Consider the following 23106-nt stretch of genomic DNA (forward strand, 5'->3'; position numbering starts at 1 on the left):
CCAATGCTCTGCCACTAGAGCAGCACATCCCACACATTGTGAAACCTTGCATGCTCAGGGTCACCTAATTTACAATACCTTCTAATGTTCTTTTCTGTGTCTGTCTTTGGGGTTAGTCAATAGTGTGCACTTTGCTTTAGGATTCTTGGAGCTCTTGTAGCTGTGCACCTACGAATGCTTGTCGCTTTGATTTCCTTGCACAATATGGCCACACTCTACTTGATTTCAATGAAGATTTCTATGGACAAACATAGGGTAGGTAGCTCTTGGAAGGGTAGCTTAGGACAGCACGTGCTAAGATGTGTGTCAAAAGCATATAGTATAGTGATGTGGGATGGCATGTTGTGTTCCTGTGAAGCAGAATCTATCGAAGTGCATGTTTGTTCAAGTCTTCAGCGGATTGGTGCTGATTTTCTGAGTGTTCTTTTGGTTCTTTTTGTGCATGGTTGAGAACCCAGGGTATGCAAAGAGTCAAAGAAGAACTCGGCCGTGGGGGGCACTGCGCACTGCTGTGTGTCCCTGTGCAGGACAGGTTTTGTGAAGAGAGCAGGAGAAAGAGAAGCATGAAGTGGAGGGGAGGGAAGGCCTTGGCTGGCCGCATGTGCAACCAGCAGCTGGGAGTCCTGATCCATGTTTCCTCACTTGTTCAGTGTACTGAAGCCAGAACAGAAGAGAGCATTTTCTAGTTCCGTTTCTTTATTGAAGCAAACAGTGTCCCTCAGAAAAGGTCCCCACCCCACCCTCTAGATCCCTCCACCTGGGAAGCCCACCCCCCTCCACCTGGGAAGCCCACCCCCCTCCCTCCCTGGGCACAATGGGTTTGAACAACAAGAGTGGCGGTGGTGCAAGAGACAAGGATCCATGTCCTTTTGGCTGGCACGTAGTGGGGCAGCTTCCCAGAGGCCACAGGCTCGCGCCTGGCCTCAGTATCGCATCTTTTTGTTTATATCGCCCCAGGAGTCAGCCTTCCTCTTGTGAGCCTGGCAGTGTGGCACAGACTCCAGAGCTGGGGCCTGTTCTGCAGAGGCCTTGGAGCCAGCCCTCGGGCAAGGCTTGTTTAGTCTAGGGCCTGGGTCCGCTAGAAGAGCCTGCTTCTTGCTATTGGTAGCAGGTGGTGGAGGACCAGTGAAGGCCCTTCCAAGATTGGAGGTGGGCTTGTGTGCTCTGCCTGGTTTCCCAGGTGCAGGACAAGGCAGGTCCTCAGCAGAGACCTGGCTCTGGGCAAGTCTCAAGGGCAGCAGATGGTGCTGTGAATCAAGGAAGAAGGCCAGGCTGGGCAGTTCCTCGTCGTCCTCACCAGTCAGATCCACGACTGGTGGTGGCTCCTCCACAGAGCATTGTCCTTGTGAAGCCCTGGCTGCCTTGGGCACCTGTGTGGAAGGGGCTCTGGGAGAAGTGGGCCTAATGTCCCCCAGTAAAGGACATGTCTTGTCCCCAGAGAAGCCAGCATTGTCTTTGTGCATGGACAGGCGGGTGTCTGGGACCACGCATCTCTCAGGCTTCCAGCAAGACATGCTTTGGGCGGAGGTCTCCGCACTGAGCCCAGGGCTGGGAGCACGGTCATCTCTCTGTGTGCCTTGCAGGGCTCTGGAATCCGAAGTACTGGCTTCCAGTAGGGGTGTCGCAGGCCTGGGTTTTTCCCGCATGGTGCCATCCGTCTTCAAGGGCCAGAGGTTCTTGTCCACCACCTGCAGGAGGAAAGAGGCACTGAGTGGCTCTGCAGCTGGTGTCAGAAGGACCATGGGGTCCAGAGCAGTGGCCAGGGGAGGAGGGAGGCAGGCCAGAGTCGCTGGGCTTTCTTTGTAGAAGGAGGCAGCTGCTCTGCTGTCATCGTGCTGGGGCTGGTTGCAGTGCAGTTCTGCACACTCACCTGACCCTGGTTCTCCTGGCTCCTTGCTATATGTGTGTACCTGCACCACACTGGAAGCAGTTCCTTTGCAAGTCCCGCATGGCCAGCATGTCGGGGGAGACAGGCTCTCGGGGCCTACTGTGCTGGAGACCCACTTGCACACAGTTGACCTAGTTGCAGGCCTCGCCCAAATGTAGCTGCTCTTCCACAGCGCCCCTCTTCTGTTTTCCTGGTGCGTATCCCTGCCCTGTCTGCATGCTGCGCCTTGCTGCCCTTCCCTGCTTGAGGTTCCTTCCTCCCTCCCTCCTTCACCTGGTCAGGGTTCAGCCCTTCCTCCTTGTCCTTGTCCAGCTCTTCGGCTAGGGCCACGAGATCCAGCTGTGGATTTGGTGAAAGGAGCTCTTCCAGGAATCGCGGATGGATGATGGTCTCCACCTAGCAGAGAAGGAAGAGGTTTCTCTCATTCTTTCCAGAAGTCACCAAACTATGGGACTTGAAGGAGAAGCAGAAAGCAGTGAGCAGCAGAGCGCCATGCCCAGCTTGGGATGCCCAGTCGGCAGGGCTGCCAGCTACTCACGCACACTGGTACACCCAGGGGTAGTAGCTAGGGAAGTGAGCTTGATCCAGGGGCATGAGATGGTCACGGCCCAGATTGGACAAATCGTAGAGTGGCACAGCCCACCTTGGTGACAAAGTCATCTTGGGAGCACAGCTGGTCAAGGTAACTCAGGAGCTCTGGGTCGGGGCCCAGTCCCTCCTGCTGGGGCTGCAGCATGCCGTCCTCTTCTGGCTGTTCACTGGGCTGGCCCGAGGCGGAGGGCCCCAGCTCCAGCAGTGCATCCATGATGTCCATGTACTCGCTCACGGCCTCTGGAGGGATCTCCTTGGGTGTCCTTTCCCGAGAGGCCTGGTGTCTTTGTGGCAAGGGTTTGTTGGGCAGAGCTTTGGAGCTGTTCTTCTCGCGGGCATGCTCTATGGGAGGAAAGAGGCGAGTGAGGTTCAGGGGCTCGAGCTCCGCATCAGCCACGTTGCAGAGGGCGGTTGTTGGGCATGTGAGCTGGTGGGGCTGGTCCAGCACAAGCTGCCGACGGCACCTGGAGTGGGCTGAGGTGGAACGTGTGAGGCACTCACTGACATGCCCCGTGGTCTGCCGCCAAGCCCATGTCCTCTGCAGAAGGTGAGGATGTGTGTGGTGTCCCTAGACAGAGGCACTGCCGGCGTGGTCAGACAGCTACTACCGAGTTGTGACCCAAGGCTCAGGCAACGTGGGCTGTCAGGGGCACATGCTGAACAAGAAGACACAAGTGCTGCTCTTGCAGGAAAAGGTCCGGAGGATGGGTTAGTCACACCCAGAGAACCTTGTCCTGTGCAGTGTTGTGTGTGGTGGCAGGGGAAGCTCACTGTACCTGGTTGCTGGAGGGCCACAGGGCTTGGGGGCCCAGGAGGAGCCAGCTGCTGTGGTGTTGGCAGGGGCTGGCACAGGTTCTCTTTCTTCCACCCCAGGTTTTGAATTTGTATCTCCTCCTCTGCCTCAAACTCCGTGAACCTGGGAGAAGGAAAGGCAGGTCCCACTTGAGTGATCGAGGAGGCCCTGAGCCAGCACAGGGCAGCAACTGAGGAGCGAGATATGGAAATGGGCTTTGTGGTGAGCCTGGGCCTACTGAGTTGCAGCGCTGGGAGGGACAAATGTTATGGGAAGCAGCTAAGTGACATGTGGTGTGGTGTGCACTTTCAGACCTGCAACAGGCCTCGTTGACTAAAGCAGGACCAAGCTGACGCCCTGAAGGCCATGTGGGTCTCGAAGCCAGGCCCATGAGGAGAGCTGTCAGCAGAGGCTGGCCAGCACCTCATTTCTCCTAGTCTATTCCAAGGTCCTGGCCCAGGATTAGGGCCTGAGAGGCTGTGGGTCGTTGAGTGGAAGTGTTGGAATTGAGGCTCGAGGGGCAGGTGGGAGGCTGGGGAGTCCTAGCTAGGAGGTGGTATATTTCCATGTCACAGTGGACAGCATGGAGTGGTGGAAAAGGCCCTCTCTGGGCCTTGGGGTATCTTAGACACCAGCTCTCCATGGCCATGCTCTGAAACAGCATCTCTGGGATGGTGTGTCTCACTTTTGGAACATGGGTTTGAGTGGATCGGGCCAGTTCAGTGCATGAGCCTGAGGGGTCTGTGTGGTGCAGCTGGTGCCATGTGCGCAGTGCCCACGGTCAGAAGACAGCCAGTGATGGTGCTGCTTGTTCTACCTCAGCCTTCCAAATGAAGGCAGGTATCCTCAGCTGAAGCTGTGGGAGGATGTTCTGTGCTTGGGGCAGAGTGAGAAGAAAGCAGCCAGAGACCCTCCACAGCCACGTGGTAGGGGCAACACCCTGGGATGGCAGGGCCCCCGGATGGGCTGAGGCCGGAAACAGGCCTCTTGTCAGCCTGTGAGTTGCCAAGTGCGCCCCCCCCACCCGAGGCCTAGCCTCTCTATCCACCCTCCTTCAGCACACGTGGTGTCAGGTGCAGGCATCTTGACTCACTTTTCTGCCATTTCATAGTAGATCATGCGGTCAAAGTTGCTCTTGTGCTGCCATTCCCGCATGGCAATCCGCATGCCATCATCCAGTGGCATGCTGGGCTTCCTCTGGGCCAGCGTGCGCAGCACCGGGCTGTAATTTGGCAGAGTCAGTCACGGGGCAGCAGTGCTGTCCCCACGCCCTGTCCCCTGCCACAGCTCCCCAGCTCACCAAGCTGAGTCAGGCCACCTCCCTGCTCTGCTTCCATCAGACCTGTGGTCTGCCCCTGTCTCATCCTCCTCTGCAGTGGCCACTCTCCACCCTCCCGGACCCCCTTGCATGTGTGGCACATCAGCAGCCAGGGCTGCATTGGCCTGTGTGTCCTCTGCTTGAGACCTCGATGTCATTGTGCACAATGGCCTGAATGCTGTGTCACAATCCATAAGTGCGATGCCTAGTCCTCAATGTGATGATGGCCTCTTGAGTGGTTTGGGGGTTGCGTGGGTTAGAGGACGTTTTGTATGTGGAGCTCCCTTGATTGGATTGTTGTCCTGAGAGAAAGAGCAAGAGACACCATGACCCCGTGTCTCAGTCCCCTCAGCTCACACAGTGAGGAAGAGGCTTGTCAGGCTGGGAGAGCAGCCTCACTGGGATGTGAATCCTGCCGATGCCTTGTTTTCAGATGTCCATTGTGCAGATGTGAGAGGTGAGCATGTGTGGCTGCACGTGCGTAAGCTGTCGGGGACAGAGAGTGTCCTGGGAGTCAGGGTTCAGCAGCGGTTTCCTGGCCCCGTGACTGGGCCTCGAATCAGTGTGTTGGAGAGGCAGCAGTTGTGGACGTGAGCCAGCCCAGTGCTGCTGGGGCTCAGGAGCAGAAGAGGGAGCCTGTGAATGGCCTGCGTGTGCCCAGTTACAATCGCAGAACCTTGAAGTATGGGTTTAGGGACTGGGGGCAAGATGTGCTCTCCCGGGGATGTTGACTATTCAGAGCTGTAGGGGAATGGAGATGGTCATGTGCACAACATTGAGCTCCCTTTCATTTACAGGCCTGATGCAGATGCTGCTGGACAGCCACAGGGGTCAGGCCACACAGGCACATTGGACTGTTGCGTGGAAAGTGGGCCGTGTGTGCCATGATGGTTGGGCATGGACCAAGGGTGTGCATGGTCAGGAGAGGTGAGTGTGGGACTGAGGGACAAAAGCCCTTTGCCCTGAAGTCACAGCCTCCCAGGAGGAAGGCTGCAGGCTTGGCTGTGTGGCACAGAGTGTCCTTCATTTCTGAAGCCATGACATTTGTTTTGGGGCTCTGTTCTGCACAGTGCCTGTGCGTCGTGATGATAGCTCCCAGTGTCTAAGCTTCATTGTCTGCGGTCAGCGTGCATAGCTGGTATCTGCGTAGCCCATCATGTTGAGCCAGTGCCATGTTCATGGGGAAACCAGTCATGCCTTCCTGTGTGAGGGCTCTGGGATGTGGATGTTAGTAGGAGCCCAGGACAGACAGCAGTGATGGGGGTCGCACGTGGCCCAGTGTGGGCTTGTGACCAGCTTTTTCTATTCCTCGCATTCCCCAGAAGAATGAGGTGAGAGCTCTATACAGGTCTTGTTGGGGTGCTTGCATCCCTTATGAGCCCCTTCTCCTGTGAATTTCCCAATGGCATTGACCTGTGTGTGTGTGTGTGGCAGGTGTTGCACTGCAAGACTCCATCCCTGAAGGGCTCTCGTGATAGCAGGGCCCTCTCTAACTAGCATCAATGGTGCCATGCAATGTATTGAGTAGCACAGAGAGGCTGTGCTCCTAGAGGATGAAGATCCAGAGTAGAAAACCTCTAAATGGTATCCCAAGCTGCATGGGAAAAACACACTAGAGAGAACCAAGCTGCTCATGCGTGGCCTTGTCTTTGCCCTTCAGGTGCTCCTTGATGCCCCGTGCATGGCATGACCGTGCCTACCCATTAGTCCTCCCTAGGCAGGGCTCCAGACTGCGTTCTGGGTCCCAGCGCCTGGCACTCACATGAGGAAGCAGGCTAGAGCTTCGGCATCAGGGCTCTGCGGGAGGTGCCTGCGGGCCAGGGTCTTGAAATGCTGCCAGCGCCGGAAGTTGTTGTAGACGCTGGAATCCCCCGATGGAGCTTTGTCCTTGGAAGTAGGCAAGGAGCCCTCTGTGCTTGCTCCCTGTTGTGGAGGCCCGTTGTCTGCGGGGCACAGCGTGGGAGCCATCTGGACAGCCGGTGGTGGAGCTGGAGGTGGTGGAGCTGCTCCCTGTGTGCAGCCCTGCTGGGTGCCCTGAGCCCTGATTATGGTTGGTGCAGGCGCTACTGGCTGCAGGGAAGACTTGGGCAGCAAGAGGGGAGCAGGCTTCTTTGCCTGTGCGCAGAGGGCCCCCTGGACACTCCAGTTGAGAGGGGCTTGATGAAAGACCAAGGTCTGAGAGCGTGGAGGCTCCACCACTTGCCCTTGAGTGCTCAACTGGAGGAGGATGTTGAGGTTGCCAGTCTGGTTTGGGCCACAGGCAGCAGTACCTGCTGTCACCACAGGCATGGTGGGGAGGACAGCAGGCAGCACAAGGCGGCTGCCTGGAGGGCATGCTGCATTCAGGATGGGCGGTGGGCGTGGCCCGCTGGGGGCCTGGGTTGCTGGGCCCTGAGTTGGCTGGGGACAGGGCATGAGAATAAAGGAAGGTGTGGAGGTGCCAGGGTTCAGCGTCATGGCTGGTCTCAGCCCTGGAGCTGCTGTGGAGACAAAGCAAAGGGCTAATGGAGGATGGGCACCCGCAGTGCACAGTGTGGAGGGAGGCTCTGTGTTCCCTGTCAGTCACTGGTGGGACACTGAGGCCCTCTGGGGGCCTGGGATAGTGGTGGTATGGACATGTCCCTTGGTCAAGCTCAGGTTCTGTTCCTCCCATGGAAAGTATCCCCCAGAGCCTTCCCATCCTTCTGGTCCATCTCGTCAACCTGTCTCCCGGGGGGACCATGGCTCTGCCTGTCTTGAGGGTCTCCCCAGGGCATCTGTGTGAACACCTGGCCAGCCTCATAGCTGGATCTGGAAGCTTCAATCAGGACTGAGTCCTTGGCAGCTCTGCACCCCCTCAGTACTCAGCACTACTAGGTCAGGGGACTTCTTTAGACAGACAGAGCTTGAGTCCAGATGATCTAGACGCAGCCTGAAGATTCACAGTAGTGTGCCCTCATCTCTTGCCCAGGCTTCTTGAATGACTACTGCTATGAAGCACTTCTTTATTCTTAACCACTGTCTTTTCTAATAACCTATCCTATATTATATACCTAATGTAATGTATATTGCGTAGATAATAATATAATAGAATCTTGAAATAGACTATTACAATATTCTGTGTAGTAGAAGAAAAGTGAAACAAACACAGGCCCCAGATTTCTCTGCCAACTCGGGGGTAGCCAAGCAGGAGCAGACATGAGCTGGCAGCCATAGGACTAAGCTGACTGGAAGCCATCCTCGTGTAGGATCCATGCAGAGCCTGGTCAACAGCAGCGTGCACAACCACGTCCCCGATGACCAGTACTCTTTGAGGCTACAATGGATGGTAGCCTTCCTACCTGTCTGCTCGGCTCTTTCATTTCAGGAAAGGAACGCAGGGGGTGGGTGGATTGTAGCTGAGTGGGTAAACCCCAGCTTGGGGAAGTGCAGGAAAGGTTATCAGGTCACTGACTGGAGTCAAGTTCCTCTCAACTTTTCCAATCCAGCTTTGTGGTCATGTCTCCTATCCAAGAGGCGGCAGGTGCTCTGTGTTCTCAGGATGCTGTCTAAGAGGTGGAAGACGCAGGCAGCGTAGGTATCCTGGCATGCTAGTAGTATTATTTCACCTGCCGTAAATGTGGAAGCTCTCAGGCATTAGATCAAGCTGCTCAGTTTCCGTCTAGTTTCTTATGTGTCGTGGCATTGAAGGAACAAATGCAATGGGTGTTTGTTTGTTTGTTTGTTTGTTTCAGTTTTTGTTTTTTATTGGACAAAGAATAAAGGGGAAAGAAAGTACAGCCTGTGTTTCAGTTCTCTCTGTAAAGTCAGCCAGAGCCATGCAGGCTGGTCCTTGAAAAGAGCAGCAAGCTGAGAAGAGTCTACATATTTTGGGCAAGTCTTGAGCTCAGGGCCCACCATGGGATGAGAAGGGAGAGCAGTAGGTGAAGTACTTGAGTTTCAACTTGTGGGAGAAAACATTGGACTGAGTGAGGGAACCCCACGGACTGTGTGGTGGAAGGAAAGGGCACCACGGTCCTTGTCAAATCCAGATAGCAGCTACCGGGAGTCAGAGAAGCCGTCAGTGAGAGGGAAGGAGGCTGGAGACTCAGGCCTGCAGGGGACGGAGTAACCAGCAGGTCTCCACGTGGGAGAATATTTCTCTGCAGAGAGGGTGAAAGCAGCAACACCATCACTGTGCAGTTTCATGGCTATGTGCCCATATCTCTCACAGCCTCCTAATGTCTAGGACACCCCAGTCACCAGCCTGAGAACCATGTTGAGGTCACACTCTACATATGCCAAGAAAGGACAGGGCTCTAGTGTGCCTGTCCTCTTTCTCTCTCTGCCTCCACAGCAAAGCCCATCGCTCTTGCCTCTACAAAAGCACACTGAAGTGACCTCTGTGTGTGTGAGTATGTGTGTGTGTGTGTGTGTGAGTGTGTGTCTGGGTTGAGCCAAACTTCAAACTCATCTGTTCTCATCTCTGCCTCTGAAGCAGTGAATTTCTCCCTCAAGCATCACATTGCAGCTCTAAGGAGCCCTTCTCCTGCCGCCCCCACCCCTTTCAGCAATGTCAGTTCAACATGGGCTTCCAGAGTCTTCTCCCCAGGTAGTGTGAGCTGCTGGGAACCCAGGGCTTTCTCTCTACTCCACTTCAGGCGCACCAACTGTCCCCAGCGGAGATGTCCAATGGGAGCTCCCAAGTCTTGGAGCAGTAGCAGGGAGTGTGTGGTTCAACAGCCACACCCCAACAGACTTACCTCCTTCGGAAGCAGTGCTCACAGGCTTGGACACTCAGCACAGCTGACTGGCAGCCCCCTAATTGGAAAGTTCAAGCTGAGGAGCCAACGCGTGAGATGGCCGCTCAGAGTCCAACTGCAGCACGTTTAAATTTAAAGGTAACTGGAATAGAATGTTGGGGAGGGGTGGGGGAGGGGTGGCAGGAGTGTTCCTGGTGGCTCTGGCAGGGTGGGTAGAACCTCAAGTGCTTTGGAAGTTTTACAGTGGCCACACAAATGGTGTGTCTCTTGAGCAATTTAAACATTGTTGCTGAGATTTCCAGCACTGAGACTGTATTGCTTGTCACCCCTTTCCCAGCTGGTATCAGTAAACCTCCTTTGGCGTTCCCCACTAGTCCTGCTTCCCTGTGCTGGGAGTCTCCTGTGCATACCTCCAACATGTTCAACTCCACATTCAACAGTGTCTGCTCCTTCTGCTCACAGTTCTGTGTGCAAAGTGCGAGAAGGACAGGCTTACTCAGGGGAGGACACGGGAGGTCATCTGAGCAGTTCCGATGGTGCTTGTGCTTTTGCCTGCATGCAGTCTTTCCTGAAGTACTCATTCAAGTACTCATGTCGCTCCGTGCTGGCTACTGCTGGAGCTTTCATTCTGCAGAGGATGTTCCAACTGGAGATCCTCTTGTCAGAAAGGCCATTCCATCATGGACCGTAGCAAAACCTAGAGAAGCACCTGGGCTACCGCTCTCCCATAGGAAGTCTTCTGTCTGGCAGGCCCCAAGACCACCGAGGGGTGAGGCGACATGTTCTTCTTCAGCAGTAACACTGGAGACAAGCTGCTGGTGAGGGATGTCCATTGGTTTGAGAGACGTCACAAGCTTGTGTACTATGGTAGGAAAAGGATGCAGGCAGAGGGGTGTTGCCGACGGTACTTCCACCAGGAAATGACATAGTGACTGGCTAATAGGTATGATGATCTCTTTGGAAGCTCCCGTGAAGTTCAAACCCATGAAGCACAGAGAGCACAGAAAGCTATGTCTCAGGACCAGGTGGTGAGCTGCTGAAAAGCAGGGTGAATGTAACATTTGACTTGCTAGAGTTGTTTGCCAAGAAAGTCCTAGCACAGTTTGATCCAGAGGCAGAGAAGAGAGATTGGAGTGCAGGGCATCACTCTTGCTGCATGCCCAGTGAACAGGCCAGGTTGGGGCCTCAGTTAGCCAAGACTCCTGTCAGGGCTTCCCCCAGGGACACGGTGTGCCATGTGCCTATGGCCTCCCACATGGGCTAGGCAGGCAGAGATGCAGGGGCGATTTCCCACATCTCATGTCTTGTATATCTTTGGTCCTGGGAGTATGTGTGGTTAAATCTGTGCTTTTGATTCCCGGCACTGATTTCCATGGAAGGGTGTGGCCCACAAACTGTTTATGAATTGCCAAAGGTGTGTGGGATATGTAGAGATGGCTCTTCCTCCCAGCAAGCTGCCTGGACCTCCCATTTCCTTCTCCAGAACAAGTCTTTTTTATAGGTGTTCCTTCTCAGTACAAGCATGCAGGCACTGGGTTCCTAGAGCCTTCTTTCTCTAGAGACAAGAAACCCAGCGCCCTTAGAGTGGCCAAGCACTCATTTGTCCACGTGACAAATGTACAACTCTGCGTCTCCAGGATGCCTTGCCTCCCGATGCCTTGCATCCAAGTGGATGCTTTCTTTCTGCAGCACTTGTCTCCACCCGATAGCCTCACTGCAGTGAATCCTGGAGAAGGTTCCTTGTAGTGACGGACACCAGTGTGTTTGGTGTGTATAAGATGAAAGGTTCTGTAGGTATCCATTCTGTCCACTTGTTCTGTTGTCTGGGTGAGTGCTCTTGTTTGCTTGCTGAGTGTGTTAGTTTAGCTGGGTACACTAAGCTTTATGTATGTACCTTCCTACTCATCATTTCCTCCGGTTGAAAGTCTGCCTTAATCATGATGTGGTGTCTTTGTGTTTTAATGCCTTTCACATGGTTGTTTGGGTTATGTGATACTAATGTGGTTATTCCATTTTGTTTCCCTTTCCATTGCTTGTGCTGTCTTTTTCCCTTTTTGGACTTTGCGTTTCTGCCTAGCTTTGTGGGTTGATGAGGGAGGAGAGTTTGTTCGCTCCTAGGCAATCTGGCTGCTGCAGTGTCGCTCTGCTCTCTCCCACTGCTTCCCTGTGTGCACGTGTTGGCAGCTGTCTCTCTGGCACTGATCTGCCTGCAGGTGTCATCCAGGATTCCATGCTGTCTGCTTCTCTTCTGTTCACCCTTGTCTGTCCATCTTAACGTGTCCTGACCCTCTGCCTCCATGTTGGTTTCTGCTTGGAACTCTTCCACCATGCCTCACGGTTCTAGTTTCTCTGCAACTTTCAGTGCACTGGCTATGCTCATGCTTCTGGTGTGCTTTTGCTGCATGATCGTGATTTGTGTTGACCCGCGTGAGTGAAATGGAGCACATTGTCTCCTGCTTATTTTCCATGTATGTGCATTCTTTGGGGGAAGTGACGGTTGCTGTCAGTTGCCCAGTTGAATGGGATGATGACTCTTCATTTTGCTGTTGAGTTGGCATCGCTTACCTAGTTGGCCATGAGCCCTGTAGTTGACACCCAGTTTGAAATAATGTTTTCTCGTGAATTGTAGTGTCACTGGCGTTGGCACTCTGTCGGTTATATGCTTTATGGTGCAGCAGCCGCTTGCTTGGCTATAGTCTCATTTGCCTCTGTTTGGTTGCTAGTTTGGTGTTTTTTGCCTGTGCTTTTGGTGTTACCTGCACGCAATCATTGTGAAGATTACCATCATGAATCTCTTCGCTCATGATTTCGGGTAGACATTTCATGATTGCAGGTCACGTTTCCATGATTCATCCATTTTGTATCCTGCTTTTCTGCAATTTAACATGTAAAGTGGGAGCAGCAGCAGCTGTTCATGTGAGGCCTTCCTTTGCTACCTGGATTTTGTGGTCGGAGATTGGCCTAAGTCCTGTTTTGTTTGCATCCCCCAGGTATGTGTGTTTTGGTGGTGGGTTTTATATACTTCCCATCCAGGATTAGACACTGCGATGTGTAGAGTTTGAAGGAGAGTGGCAGAGCATGAGGCATGGAGGGGACAAGGGCAGAGGGAGGTCAGGAGGGAGACAGAGCGAGAGAGACGCCAGTGGGTCTTGCATCCACTGGTTCACTCCCCAGACGGCTGCAGCGACTGAGCCCAAACCACATTCAGCATTCTCTGACTGCATCCATCTGTCCAACACAGCTGCAGGGGCTGAAGTAGCAGGCTTAGCTCTGCTGACTGGAAGAAGCAGGACTGGCGCCAGCACCCTTGTGGGATACACGTGTTGCAGGTGGTGCGTCCCAATGCTCTGCCACTAGAGCAGCACATCCCACACATTGTGAAACCTTGCATGCTCAGGGTCACCTAATTTACAATACCTTCTAATGTTCTTTTCTGTGTCTGTCTTTGGGGTTAGTCAATAGTGTGCACTTTGCTTTAGGATTCTTGGAGCTCTTGTAGCTGTGCACCTACGAATGCTTGTCGCTTTGATTTCCTTGCACAATATGGCCACACTCTACTTGATTTCAATGAAGATTTCTATGGACAAACATAGGGTAGGTAGCTCTTGGAAGGGTAGCTTAGGACAGCACGTGCTAAGATGTGTGTCAAAAGCATATAGTATAGTGATGTGGGATGGCATGTTGTGTTCCTGTGAAGCAGAATCTATCGAAGTGCATGTTTGTTCAAGTCTTCAGCGGATTGGTGCTGATTTTCTGAGTGTTCTTTTGGTTCTTTTTGTGCATGGTTGAGAACCCAGGGTATGCAAAGAGTCAAAGAAGAACTCGGCCGTGGGGGGCACTGCGCACTGCTGTGTGTCCCTGTGCAGGACAGGTTTTGTGAAGAGAGCAGGAGAAAGAGAAGCATGAAGTGGAGGGGAGGGAAGGCCTTGGCTGGCCGCATGTGCAACCAGCAGCTGGGAGTCCTGATCCATGTTTCCTCACTTGTTCAGTGTACTGAAGCCAGAACAGAAGAGAGCATTTTCTAGTTCCGTTTCTTTATTGAAGCAAACAGTGTCCCTCAGAAAAGGTCCCCACCCCACCCTCTAGATCCCTCCACCTGGGAAGCCCACCCCCCTCCACCTGGGAAGCCCACCCCCCTCCCTCCCTGGGCACAATGGGTTTGAACAACAAGAGTGGCGGTGGTGCAAGAGACAAGGATCCATGTCCTTTTGGCTGGCACGTAGTGGGGCAGCTTCCCAGAGGCCACAGGCTCGCGCCTGGCCTCAGTATCGCATCTTTTTGTTTATATCGCCCCAGGAGTCAGCCTTCCTCTTGTGAGCCTGGCAGTGTGGCACAGACTCCAGAGCTGGGGCCTGTTCTGCAGAGGCCTTGGAGCCAGCCCTCGGGCAAGGCTTGTTTAGTCTAGGGCCTGGGTCCGCTAGAAGAGCCTGCTTCTTGCTATTGGTAGCAGGTGGTGGAGGACCAGTGAAGGCCCTTCCAAGATTGGAGGTGGGCTTGTGTGCTCTGCCTGGTTTCCCAGGTGCAGGACAAGGCAGGTCCTCAGCAGAGACCTGGCTCTGGGCAAGTCTCAAGGGCAGCAGATGGTGCTGTGAATCAAGGAAGAAGGCCAGGCTGGGCAGTTCCTCGTCGTCCTCACCAGTCAGATCCACGACTGGTGGTGGCTCCTCCACAGAGCATTGTCCTTGTGAAGCCCTGGCTGCCTTGGGCACCTGTGTGGAAGGGGCTCTGGGAGAAGTGGGCCTAATGTCCCCCAGTAAAGGACATGTCTTGTCCCCAGAGAAGCCAGCATTGTCTTTGTGCATGGACAGGCGGGTGTCTGGGACCACGCATCTCTCAGGCTTCCAGCAAGACATGCTTTGGGCGGAGGTCTCCGCACTGAGCCCAGGGCTGGGAGCACGGTCATCTCTCTGTGTGCCTTGCAGGGCTCTGGAATCCGAAGTACTGGCTTCCAGTAGGGGTGTCGCAGGCCTGGGTTTTTCCCGCATGGTGCCATCCGTCTTCAAGGGCCAGAGGTTCTTGTCCACCACCTGCAGGAGGAAAGAGGCACTGAGTGGCTCTGCAGCTGGTGTCAGAAGGACCATGGGGTCCAGAGCAGTGGCCAGGGGAGGAGGGAGGCAGGCCAGAGTCGCTGGGCTTTCTTTGTAGAAGGAGGCAGCTGCTCTGCTGTCATCGTGCTGGGGCTGGTTGCAGTGCAGTTCTGCACACTCACCTGACCCTGGTTCTCCTGGCTCCTTGCTATATGTGTGTACCTGCACCACACTGGAAGCAGTTCCTTTGCAAGTCCCGCATGGCCAGCATGTCGGGGGAGACAGGCTCTCGGGGCCTACTGTGCTGGAGACCCACTTGCACACAGTTGACCTAGTTGCAGGCCTCGCCCAAATGTAGCTGCTCTTCCACAGCGCCCCTCTTCTGTTTTCCTGGTGCGTATCCCTGCCCTGTCTGCATGCTGCGCCTTGCTGCCCTTCCCTGCTTGAGGTTCCTTCCTCCCTCCCTCCTTCACCTGGTCAGGGTTCAGCCCTTCCTCCTTGTCCTTGTCCAGCTCTTCGGCTAGGGCCACGAGATCCAGCTGTGGATTTGGTGAAAGGAGCTCTTCCAGGAATCGCGGATGGATGATGGTCTCCACCTAGCAGAGAAGGAAGAGGTTTCTCTCATTCTTTCCAGAAGTCACCAAACTATGGGACTTGAAGGAGAAGCAGAAAGCAGTGAGCAGCAGAGCGCCATGCCCAGCTTGGGATGCCCAGTCGGCAGGGCTGCCAGCTACTCACGCACACTGGTACACCCAGGGGTAGTAGCTAGGGAAGTGAGCTTGATCCAGGGGCATGAGATGGTCACGGCCCAGATTGGACAAATCGTAGAGTGGCACAGCCCACCTTGGTGACAAAGTCATCTTGGGAGCACAGCTGGTCAAGGTAACTCAGGAGCTCTGGGTCGGGGCCCAGTCCCTCCTGCTGGGGCTGCAGCATGCCGTCCTCTTCTGGCTGTTCACTGGGCTGGCCCGAGGCGGAGGGCCCCAGCTCCAGCAGTGCATCCATGATGTCCATGTACTCGCTCACGGCCTCTGGAGGGATCTCCTTGGGTGTCCTTTCCCGAGAGGCCTGGTGTCTTTGTGGCAAGGGTTTGTTGGGCAGAGCTTTGGAGCTGTTCTTCTCGCGGGCATGCTCTATGGGAGGAAAGAGGCGAGTGAGGTTCAGGGGCTCGAGCTCCGCATCAGCCACGTTGCAGAGGGCGGTTGTTGGGCATGTGAGCTGGTGGGGCTGGTCCAGCACAAGCTGCCGACGGCACCTGGAGTGGGCTGAGGTGGAACGTGTGAGGCACTCACTGACATGCCCCGTGGTCTGCCGCCAAGCCCATGTCCTCTGCAGAAGGTGAGGATGTGTGTGGTGTCCCTAGACAGAGGCACTGCCGGCGTGGTCAGACAGCTACTACCGAGTTGTGACCCAAGGCTCAGGCAACGTGGGCTGTCAGGGGCACATGCTGAACAAGAAGACACAAGTGCTGCTCTTGCAGGAAAAGGTCCGGAGGATGGGTTAGTCACACCCAGAGAACCTTGTCCTGTGCAGTGTTGTGTGTGGTGGCAGGGGAAGCTCACTGTACCTGGTTGCTGGAGGGCCACAGGGCTTGGGGGCCCAGGAGGAGCCAGCTGCTGTGGTGTTGGCAGGGGCTGGCACAGGTTCTCTTTCTTCCACCCCAGGTTTTGAATTTGTATCTCCTCCTCTGCCTCAAACTCCGTGAACCTGGGAGAAGGAAAGGCAGGTCCCACTTGAGTGATCGAGGAGGTCCTGAGCCAGCACAGGGCAGCAACTGAGGAGCGAGATATGGAAATGGGCTTTGTGGTGAGCCTGGGCCTACTGAGTTGCAGCGCTGGGAGGGACAAATGTTATGGGAAGCAGCTAAGTGACATGTGGTGTGGTGTGCACTTTCAGACCTGCAACAGGCCTCGTTGACTAAAGCAGGACCAAGCTGACGCCCTGAAGGCCATGTGGGTCTCGAAGCCAGGCCCATGAGGAGAGCTGTCAGCAGAGGCTGGCCAGCACCTCATTTCTCCTAGTCTATTCCAAGGTCCTGGCCCAGGATTAGGGCCTGAGAGGCTGTGGGTCGTTGAGTGGAAGTGTTGGAATTGAGGCTCGAGGGGCAGGTGGGAGGCTGGGGAGTCCTAGCTAGGAGGTGGTATATTTCCATGTCAGAGTGGACAGCATGGAGTGGTGGAAAAGGCCCTCTCTGGGCCTTGGGGTATCTTAGACACCAGCTCTCCATGGCCATGCTCTGAAACAGCATCTCTGGGATGGTGTGTCTCACTTTTGGAACATGGGTTTGAGTGGATCGGGCCAGTTCAGTGCATGAGCCTGAGGGGTCTGTGTGGTGCAGCTGGTGCCATGTGCGCAGTGCCCACGGTCAGAAGACAGCCAGTGATGGTGCTGCTTGTTCTACCTCAGCCTTCCAAATGAAGGCAGGTATCCTCAGCTGAAGCTGTGGGAGGATGTTCTGTGCTTGGGGCAGAGTGAGAAGAAAGCAGCCAGAGACCCTCCACAGCCACGTGGTAGGGGCAACACCCTGGGATGGCAGGGCCCCCGGATGGGCTGAGGCCGGAAACAGGCCTCTTGTCAGCCTGTGAGTTGCCAAGTGCGCCCCCCCCACCCGAGGCCTAGCCTCTCTATCCACCCTCCTTCAGCACACGTGGTGTCAGGTGCAGGCATCTTGACTCACTTTTCTGCCATTTCATAGTAGATCATGCGGTCAAAGTTGCTCTTGTGCTGCCATTCCCGCATGGCAATCCGCATGCCATCATCCAGTGGCATGCTGGGCTTCCTCTGGGCCAGCGTGCGCAGCACCGGGCTGTAATTTGGCAGAGTCAGTCACGGGGCAGCAGTGCTGTCCCCACGCCCTGTCCCCTGCCACAGCTCCCCAGCTCACCAAGCTGAGTCAGGCCACCTCCCTGCTCTGCTTCCATCAGACCTGTGGTCTGCCCCTGTCTCATCCTCCTCTGCAGTGGCCACTCTCCACCCTCCCGGACCCCCTTGCATGTGTGGCACATCAGCAGCCAGGGCTGCATTGGCCTGTGTGTCCTCTGCTTGAGACCTCGATGTCATTGTGCACAATGGCCTGAATGCTGTGTCACAATCCATAAGTGCGATGCCTAGTCCTCAATGTGATGATGGCCTCTTGAGTGGTTTGGGGGTTGCGTGGGTTAGAGGACGTTTTGTATGTGGAGCTCCCTTGATTGGATTGTTGTCCTGAGAGAAAGAGCAAGAGACACCATGACCCCGTGTCTCAGTCCCCTCAGCTCACACAGTGAGGAAGAGGCTTGTCAGGCTGGGAGAGCAGCCTCACTGGGATGTGAATCCTGCCGATGCCTTGTTTTCAGATGTCCATTGTGCAGATGTGAGAGGTGAGCATGTGTGGCTGCACGTGCGTAAGCTGTCGGGGACAGAGAGTGTCCTGGGAGTCAGGGTTCAGCAGCGGTTTCCTGGCCCCGTGACTGGGCCTCGAATCAGTGTGTTGGAGAGGCAGCAGTTGTGGACGTGAGCCAGCCCAGTGCTGCTGGGGCTCAGGAGCAGAAGAGGGAGCCTGTGAATGGCCTGCGTGTGCCCAGTTACAATCGCAGAACCTTGAAGTATGGGTTTAGGGACTGGGGGCAAGATGTGCTCTCCCGGGGATGTTGACTATTCAGAGCTGTAGGGGAATGGAGATGGTCATGTGCACAACATTGAGCTCCCTTTCATTTACAGGCCTGATGCAGATGCTGCTGGACAGCCACAGGGGTCAGGCCACACAGGCACATTGGACTGTTGCGTGGAAAGTGGGCCGTGTGTGCCATGATGGTTGGGCATGGACCAAGGGTGTGCATGGTCAGGAGAGGTGAGTGTGGGACTGAGGGACAAAAGCCCTTTGCCCTGAAGTCACAGCCTCCCAGGAGGAAGGCTGCAGGCTTGGCTGTGTGGCACAGAGTGTCCTTCATTTCTGAAGCCATGACATTTGTTTTGGGGCTCTGTTCTGCACAGTGCCTGTGCGTCGTGATGATAGCTCCCAGTGTCTAAGCTTCATTGTCTGCGGTCAGCGTGCATAGCTGGTATCTGCGTAGCCCATCATGTTGAGCCAGTGCCATGTTCATGGGGAAACCAGTCATGCCTTCCTGTGTGAGGGCTCTGGGATGTGGATGTTAGTAGGAGCCCAGGACAGACAGCAGTGATGGGGGTCGCACGTGGCCCAGTGTGGGCTTGTGACCAGCTTTTTCTATTCCTCGCATTCCCCAGAAGAATGAGGTGAGAGCTCTATACAGGTCTTGTTGGGGTGCTTGCATCCCTTATGAGCCCCTTCTCCTGTGAATTTCCCAATGGCATTGACCTGTGTGTGTGTGTGTGGCAGGTGTTGCACTGCAAGACTCCATCCCTGAAGGGCTCTCGTGATAGCAGGGCCCTCTCTAACTAGCATCAATGGTGCCATGCAATGTATTGAGTAGCACAGAGAGGCTGTGCTCCTAGAGGATGAAGATCCAGAGTAGAAAACCTCTAAATGGTATCCCAAGCTGCATGGGAAAAACACACTAGAGAGAACCAAGCTGCTCATGCGTGGCCTTGTCTTTGCCCTTCAGGTGCTCCTTGATGCCCCGTGCATGGCATGACCGTGCCTACCCATTAGTCCTCCCTAGGCAGGGCTCCAGACTGCGTTCTGGGTCCCAGCGCCTGGCACTCACATGAGGAAGCAGGCTAGAGCTTCGGCATCAGGGCTCTGCGGGAGGTGCCTGCGGGCCAGGGTCTTGAAATGCTGCCAGCGCCGGAAGTTGTTGTAGACGCTGGAATCCCCCGATGGAGCTTTGTCCTTGGAAGTAGGCAAGGAGCCCTCTGTGCTTGCTCCCTGTTGTGGAGGCCCGTTGTCTGCGGGGCACAGCGTGGGAGCCATCTGGACAGCCGGTGGTGGAGCTGGAGGTGGTGGAGCTGCTCCCTGTGTGCAGCCCTGCTGGGTGCCCTGAGCCCTGATTATGGTTGGTGCAGGCGCTACTGGCTGCAGGGAAGACTTGGGCAGCAAGAGGGGAGCAGGCTTCTTTGCCTGTGCGCAGAGGGCCCCCTGGACACTCCAGTTGAGAGGGGCTTGATGAAAGACCAAGGTCTGAGAGCGTGGAGGCTCCACCACTTGCCCTTGAGTGCTCAACTGGAGGAGGATGTTGAGGTTGCCAGTCTGGTTTGGGCCACAGGCAGCAGTACCTGCTGTCACCACAGGCATGGTGGGGAGGACAGCAGGCAGCACAAGGCGGCTGCCTGGAGGGCATGCTGCATTCAGGATGGGCGGTGGGCGTGGCCCGCTGGGGGCCTGGGTTGCTGGGCCCTGAGTTGGCTGGGGACAGGGCATGAGAATAAAGGAAGGTGTGGAGGTGCCAGGGTTCAGCGTCATGGCTGGTCTCAGCCCTGGAGCTGCTGTGGAGACAAAGCAAAGGGCTAATGGAGGATGGGCACCCGCAGTGCACAGTGTGGAGGGAGGCTCTGTGTTCCCTGTCAGTCACTGGTGGGACACTGAGGCCCTCTGGGGGCCTGGGATAGTGGTGGTATGGACATGTCCCTTGGTCAAGCTCAGGTTCTGTTCCTCCCATGGAAAGTATCCCCCAGAGCCTTCCCATCCTTCTGGTCCATCTCGTCAACCTGTCTCCCGGGGGGACCATGGCTCTGCCTGTCTTGAGGGTCTCCCCAGGGCATCTGTGTGAACACCTGGCCAGCCTCATAGCTGGATCTGGAAGCTTCAATCAGGACTGAGTCCTTGGCAGCTCTGCACCCCCTCAGTACTCAGCACTACTAGGTCAGGGGACTTCTTTAGACAGACAGAGCTTGAGTCCAGATGATCTAGACGCAGCCTGAAGATTCACAGTAGTGTGCCCTCATCTCTTGCCCAGGCTTCTTGAATGACTACTGCTATGAAGCACTTCTTTATTCTTACCACTGTCTTTTCTAATAACCTATCCTATATTATATACCTAATGTAATGTATATTGCGTAGATAATAATATAATAGAATCTTGAAATAGACTATTACAATATTCTGTGTAGTAGAAGAAAAGTGAAACAAACACAGGCCCCAGATTTCTCTGCCAACTCGGGGGTAGCCAAGCAGGAGCAGACATGAGCTGGCAGCCATAGGACTAAGCTGACTGGAAGCCATCCTCGTGTAGGATCCATGCAGAGCCTGGTCAACAGCAGCGTGCACAACCACGTCCCCGATGACCAGTACTCTTTGAGGCTACAATGGATGGTAGCCTTCCTACCTGTCTGCTCGGCTCTTTCATTTCAGGAAAGGAACGCAGGGGGTGGGTGGATTGTAGCTGAGTGGGTAAACCCCAGCTTGGGGAAGTGCAGGAAAGGTTATCAGGTCACTGACTGGAGTCAAGTTCCTCTCAACTTTTCCAATCCAGCTTTGTGGTCATGTCTCCTATCCAAGAGGCGGCAGGTGCTCTGTGTTCTCAGGATGCTGTCTAAGAGGTGGAAGACGCAGGCAGCGTAGGTATCCTGGCATGCTAGTAGTATTATTTCACCTGCCGTAAATGTGGAAGCTCTCAGGCATTAGATCAAGCTGCTCAGTTTCCGTCTAGTTTCTTATGTGTCGTGGCATTGAAGGAACAAATGCAATGGGTGTTTGTTTGTTTGTTTGTTTGTTTCAGTTTTTGTTTTTTATTGGACAAAGAATAAAGGGGAAAGAAAGTACAGCCTGTGTTTCAGTTCTCTCTGTAAAGTCAGCCAGAGCCATGCAGGCTGGTCCTTGAAAAGAGCAGCAAGCTGAGAAGAGTCTACATATTTTGGGCAAGTCTTGAGCTCAGGGCCCACCATGGGATGAGAAGGGAGAGCAGTAGGTGAAGTACTTGAGTTTCAACTTGTGGGAGAAAACATTGGACTGAGTGAGGGAACCCCACGGACTGTGTGGTGGAAGGAAAGGGCACCACGGTCCTTGTCAAATCCAGATAGCAGCTACCGGGAGTCAGAGAAGCCGTCAGTGAGAGGGAAGGAGGCTGGAGACTCAGGCCTGCAGGGGACGGAGTAACCAGCAGGTCTCCACGTGGGAGAATATTTCTCTGCAGAGAGGGTGAAAGCAGCAACACCATCACTGTGCAGTTTCATGGCTATGTGCCCATATCTCTCACAGCCTCCTAATGTCTAGGACACCCCAGTCACCAGCCTGAGAACCATGTTGAGGTCACACTCTACATATGCCAAGAAAGGACAGGGCTCTAGTGTGCCTGTCCTCTTTCTCTCTCTGCCTCCACAGCAAAGCCCATCGCTCTTGCCTCTACAAAAGCACACTGAAGTGACCTCTGTGTGTGTGAGTATGTGTGTGTGTGTGTGTGAGTGTGTGTCTGGGTTGAGCCAAACTTCAAACTCATCTGTTCTCATCTCTGCCTCTGAAGCAGTGAATTTCTCCCTCAAGCATCACATTGCAGCTCTAAGGAGCCCTTCTCCTGCCGCCCCCACCCCTTTCAGCAATGTCAGTTCAACATGGGCTTCCAGAGTCTTCTCCCCAGGTAGTGTGAGCTGCTGGGAACCCAGGGCTTTCTCTCTACTCCACTTCAGGCGCACCAACTGTCCCCAGCGGAGATGTCCAATGGGAGCTCCCAAGTCTTGGAGCAGTAGCAGGGAGTGTGTGGTTCAACAGCCACACCCCAACAGACTTACCTCCTTCGGAAGCAGTGCTCACAGGCTTGGACACTCAGCACAGCTGACTGGCAGCCCCCTAATTGGAAAGTTCAAGCTGAGGAGCCAACGCGTGAGATGGCCGCTCAGAGTCCAACTGCAGCACGTTTAAATTTAAAGGTAACTGGAATAGAATGTTGGGGAGGGGTGGGGGAGGGGTGGCAGGAGTGTTCCTGGTGGCTCTGGCAGGGTGGGTAGAACCTCAAGTGCTTTGGAAGTTTTACAGTGGCCACACAAATGGTGTGTCTCTTGAGCAATTTAAACATTGTTGCTGAGATTTCCAGCACTGAGACTGTATTGCTTGTCACCCCTTTCCCAGCTGGTATCAGTAAACCTCCTTTGGCGTTCCCCACTAGTCCTGCTTCCCTGTGCTGGGAGTCTCCTGTGCATACCTCCAACATGTTCAACTCCACATTCAACAGTGTCTGCTCCTTCTGCTCACAGTTCTGTGTGCAAAGTGCGAGAAGGACAGGCTTACTCAGGGGAGGACACGGGAGGTCATCTGAGCAGTTCCGATGGTGCTTGTGCTTTTGCCTGCATGCAGTCTTTCCTGAAGTACTCATTCAAGTACTCATGTCGCTCCGTGCTGGCTACTGCTGGAGCTTTCATTCTGCAGAGGATGTTCCAACTGGAGATCCTCTTGTCAGAAAGGCCATTCCATCATGGACCGTAGCAAAACCTAGAGAAGCACCTGGGCTACCGCTCTCCCATAGGAAGTCTTCTGTCTGGCAGGCCCCAAGACCACCGAGGGGTGAGGCGACATGTTCTTCTTCAGCAGTAACACTGGAGACAAGCTGCTGGTGAGGGATGTCCATTGGTTTGAGAGACGTCACAAGCTTGTGTACTATGGTAGGAAAAGGATGCAGGCAGAGGGGTGTTGCCGACGGTACTTCCACCAGGAAATGACATAGTGACTGGCTAATAGGTATGATGATCTCTTTGGAAGCTCCCGTGAAGTTCAAACCCATGAAGCACAGAGAGCACAGAAAGCTATGTCTCAGGACCAGGTGGTGAGCTGCTGAAAAGCAGGGTGAATGTAACATTTGACTTGCTAGAGTTGTTTGCCAAGAAAGTCCTAGCACAGTTTGATCCAGAGGCAGAGAAGAGAGATTGGAGTGCAGGGCATCACT

General features: G+C 54.6%; 2 protein-coding genes across 2 annotated transcripts; both read right to left on the bottom strand.

The window, feature by feature from the left end:
- Positions 1-923: 923 nt before the first annotated feature.
- Positions 924-12115, bottom strand: LOC121144993 (NUT family member 2G-like). The gene is made up of 8 exons (XM_040963621.1): positions 12068-12115; positions 9722-9775; positions 6353-6990; positions 4366-4494; positions 3256-3395; positions 2532-2953; positions 2162-2284; positions 924-1688 (listed from the first exon to the last, which is right to left on the bottom strand). The coding sequence occupies exons 1-8, from the start codon at positions 12113-12115 to the stop codon at positions 924-926; spliced, it is 2319 nt and encodes a 772-aa protein (XP_040819555.1).
- Positions 12116-13573: 1458 nt separating this feature from the next.
- On the bottom strand, positions 13574-19697 carry LOC121144994 (NUT family member 2G-like). Its single transcript, XM_040963622.1, has 6 exons — positions 19003-19697; positions 17016-17144; positions 15906-16045; positions 15182-15603; positions 14812-14934; positions 13574-14338 (listed from the first exon to the last, which is right to left on the bottom strand). Exons 1-6 carry the CDS (start codon positions 19695-19697, stop codon positions 13574-13576), a joined length of 2274 nt encoding a protein of 757 aa, XP_040819556.1.
- Positions 19698-23106: the final 3409 nt, after the last annotated feature.

This window comes from Ochotona curzoniae, unplaced genomic scaffold (assembly GCF_017591425.1).
Source record: "Ochotona curzoniae isolate NIBS_2020 unplaced genomic scaffold, NIBS_Ocur_1.0 scaffold_3208, whole genome shotgun sequence".
In the NCBI taxonomy this organism is placed as follows: Eukaryota; Metazoa; Chordata; class Mammalia; order Lagomorpha; family Ochotonidae; genus Ochotona; species Ochotona curzoniae.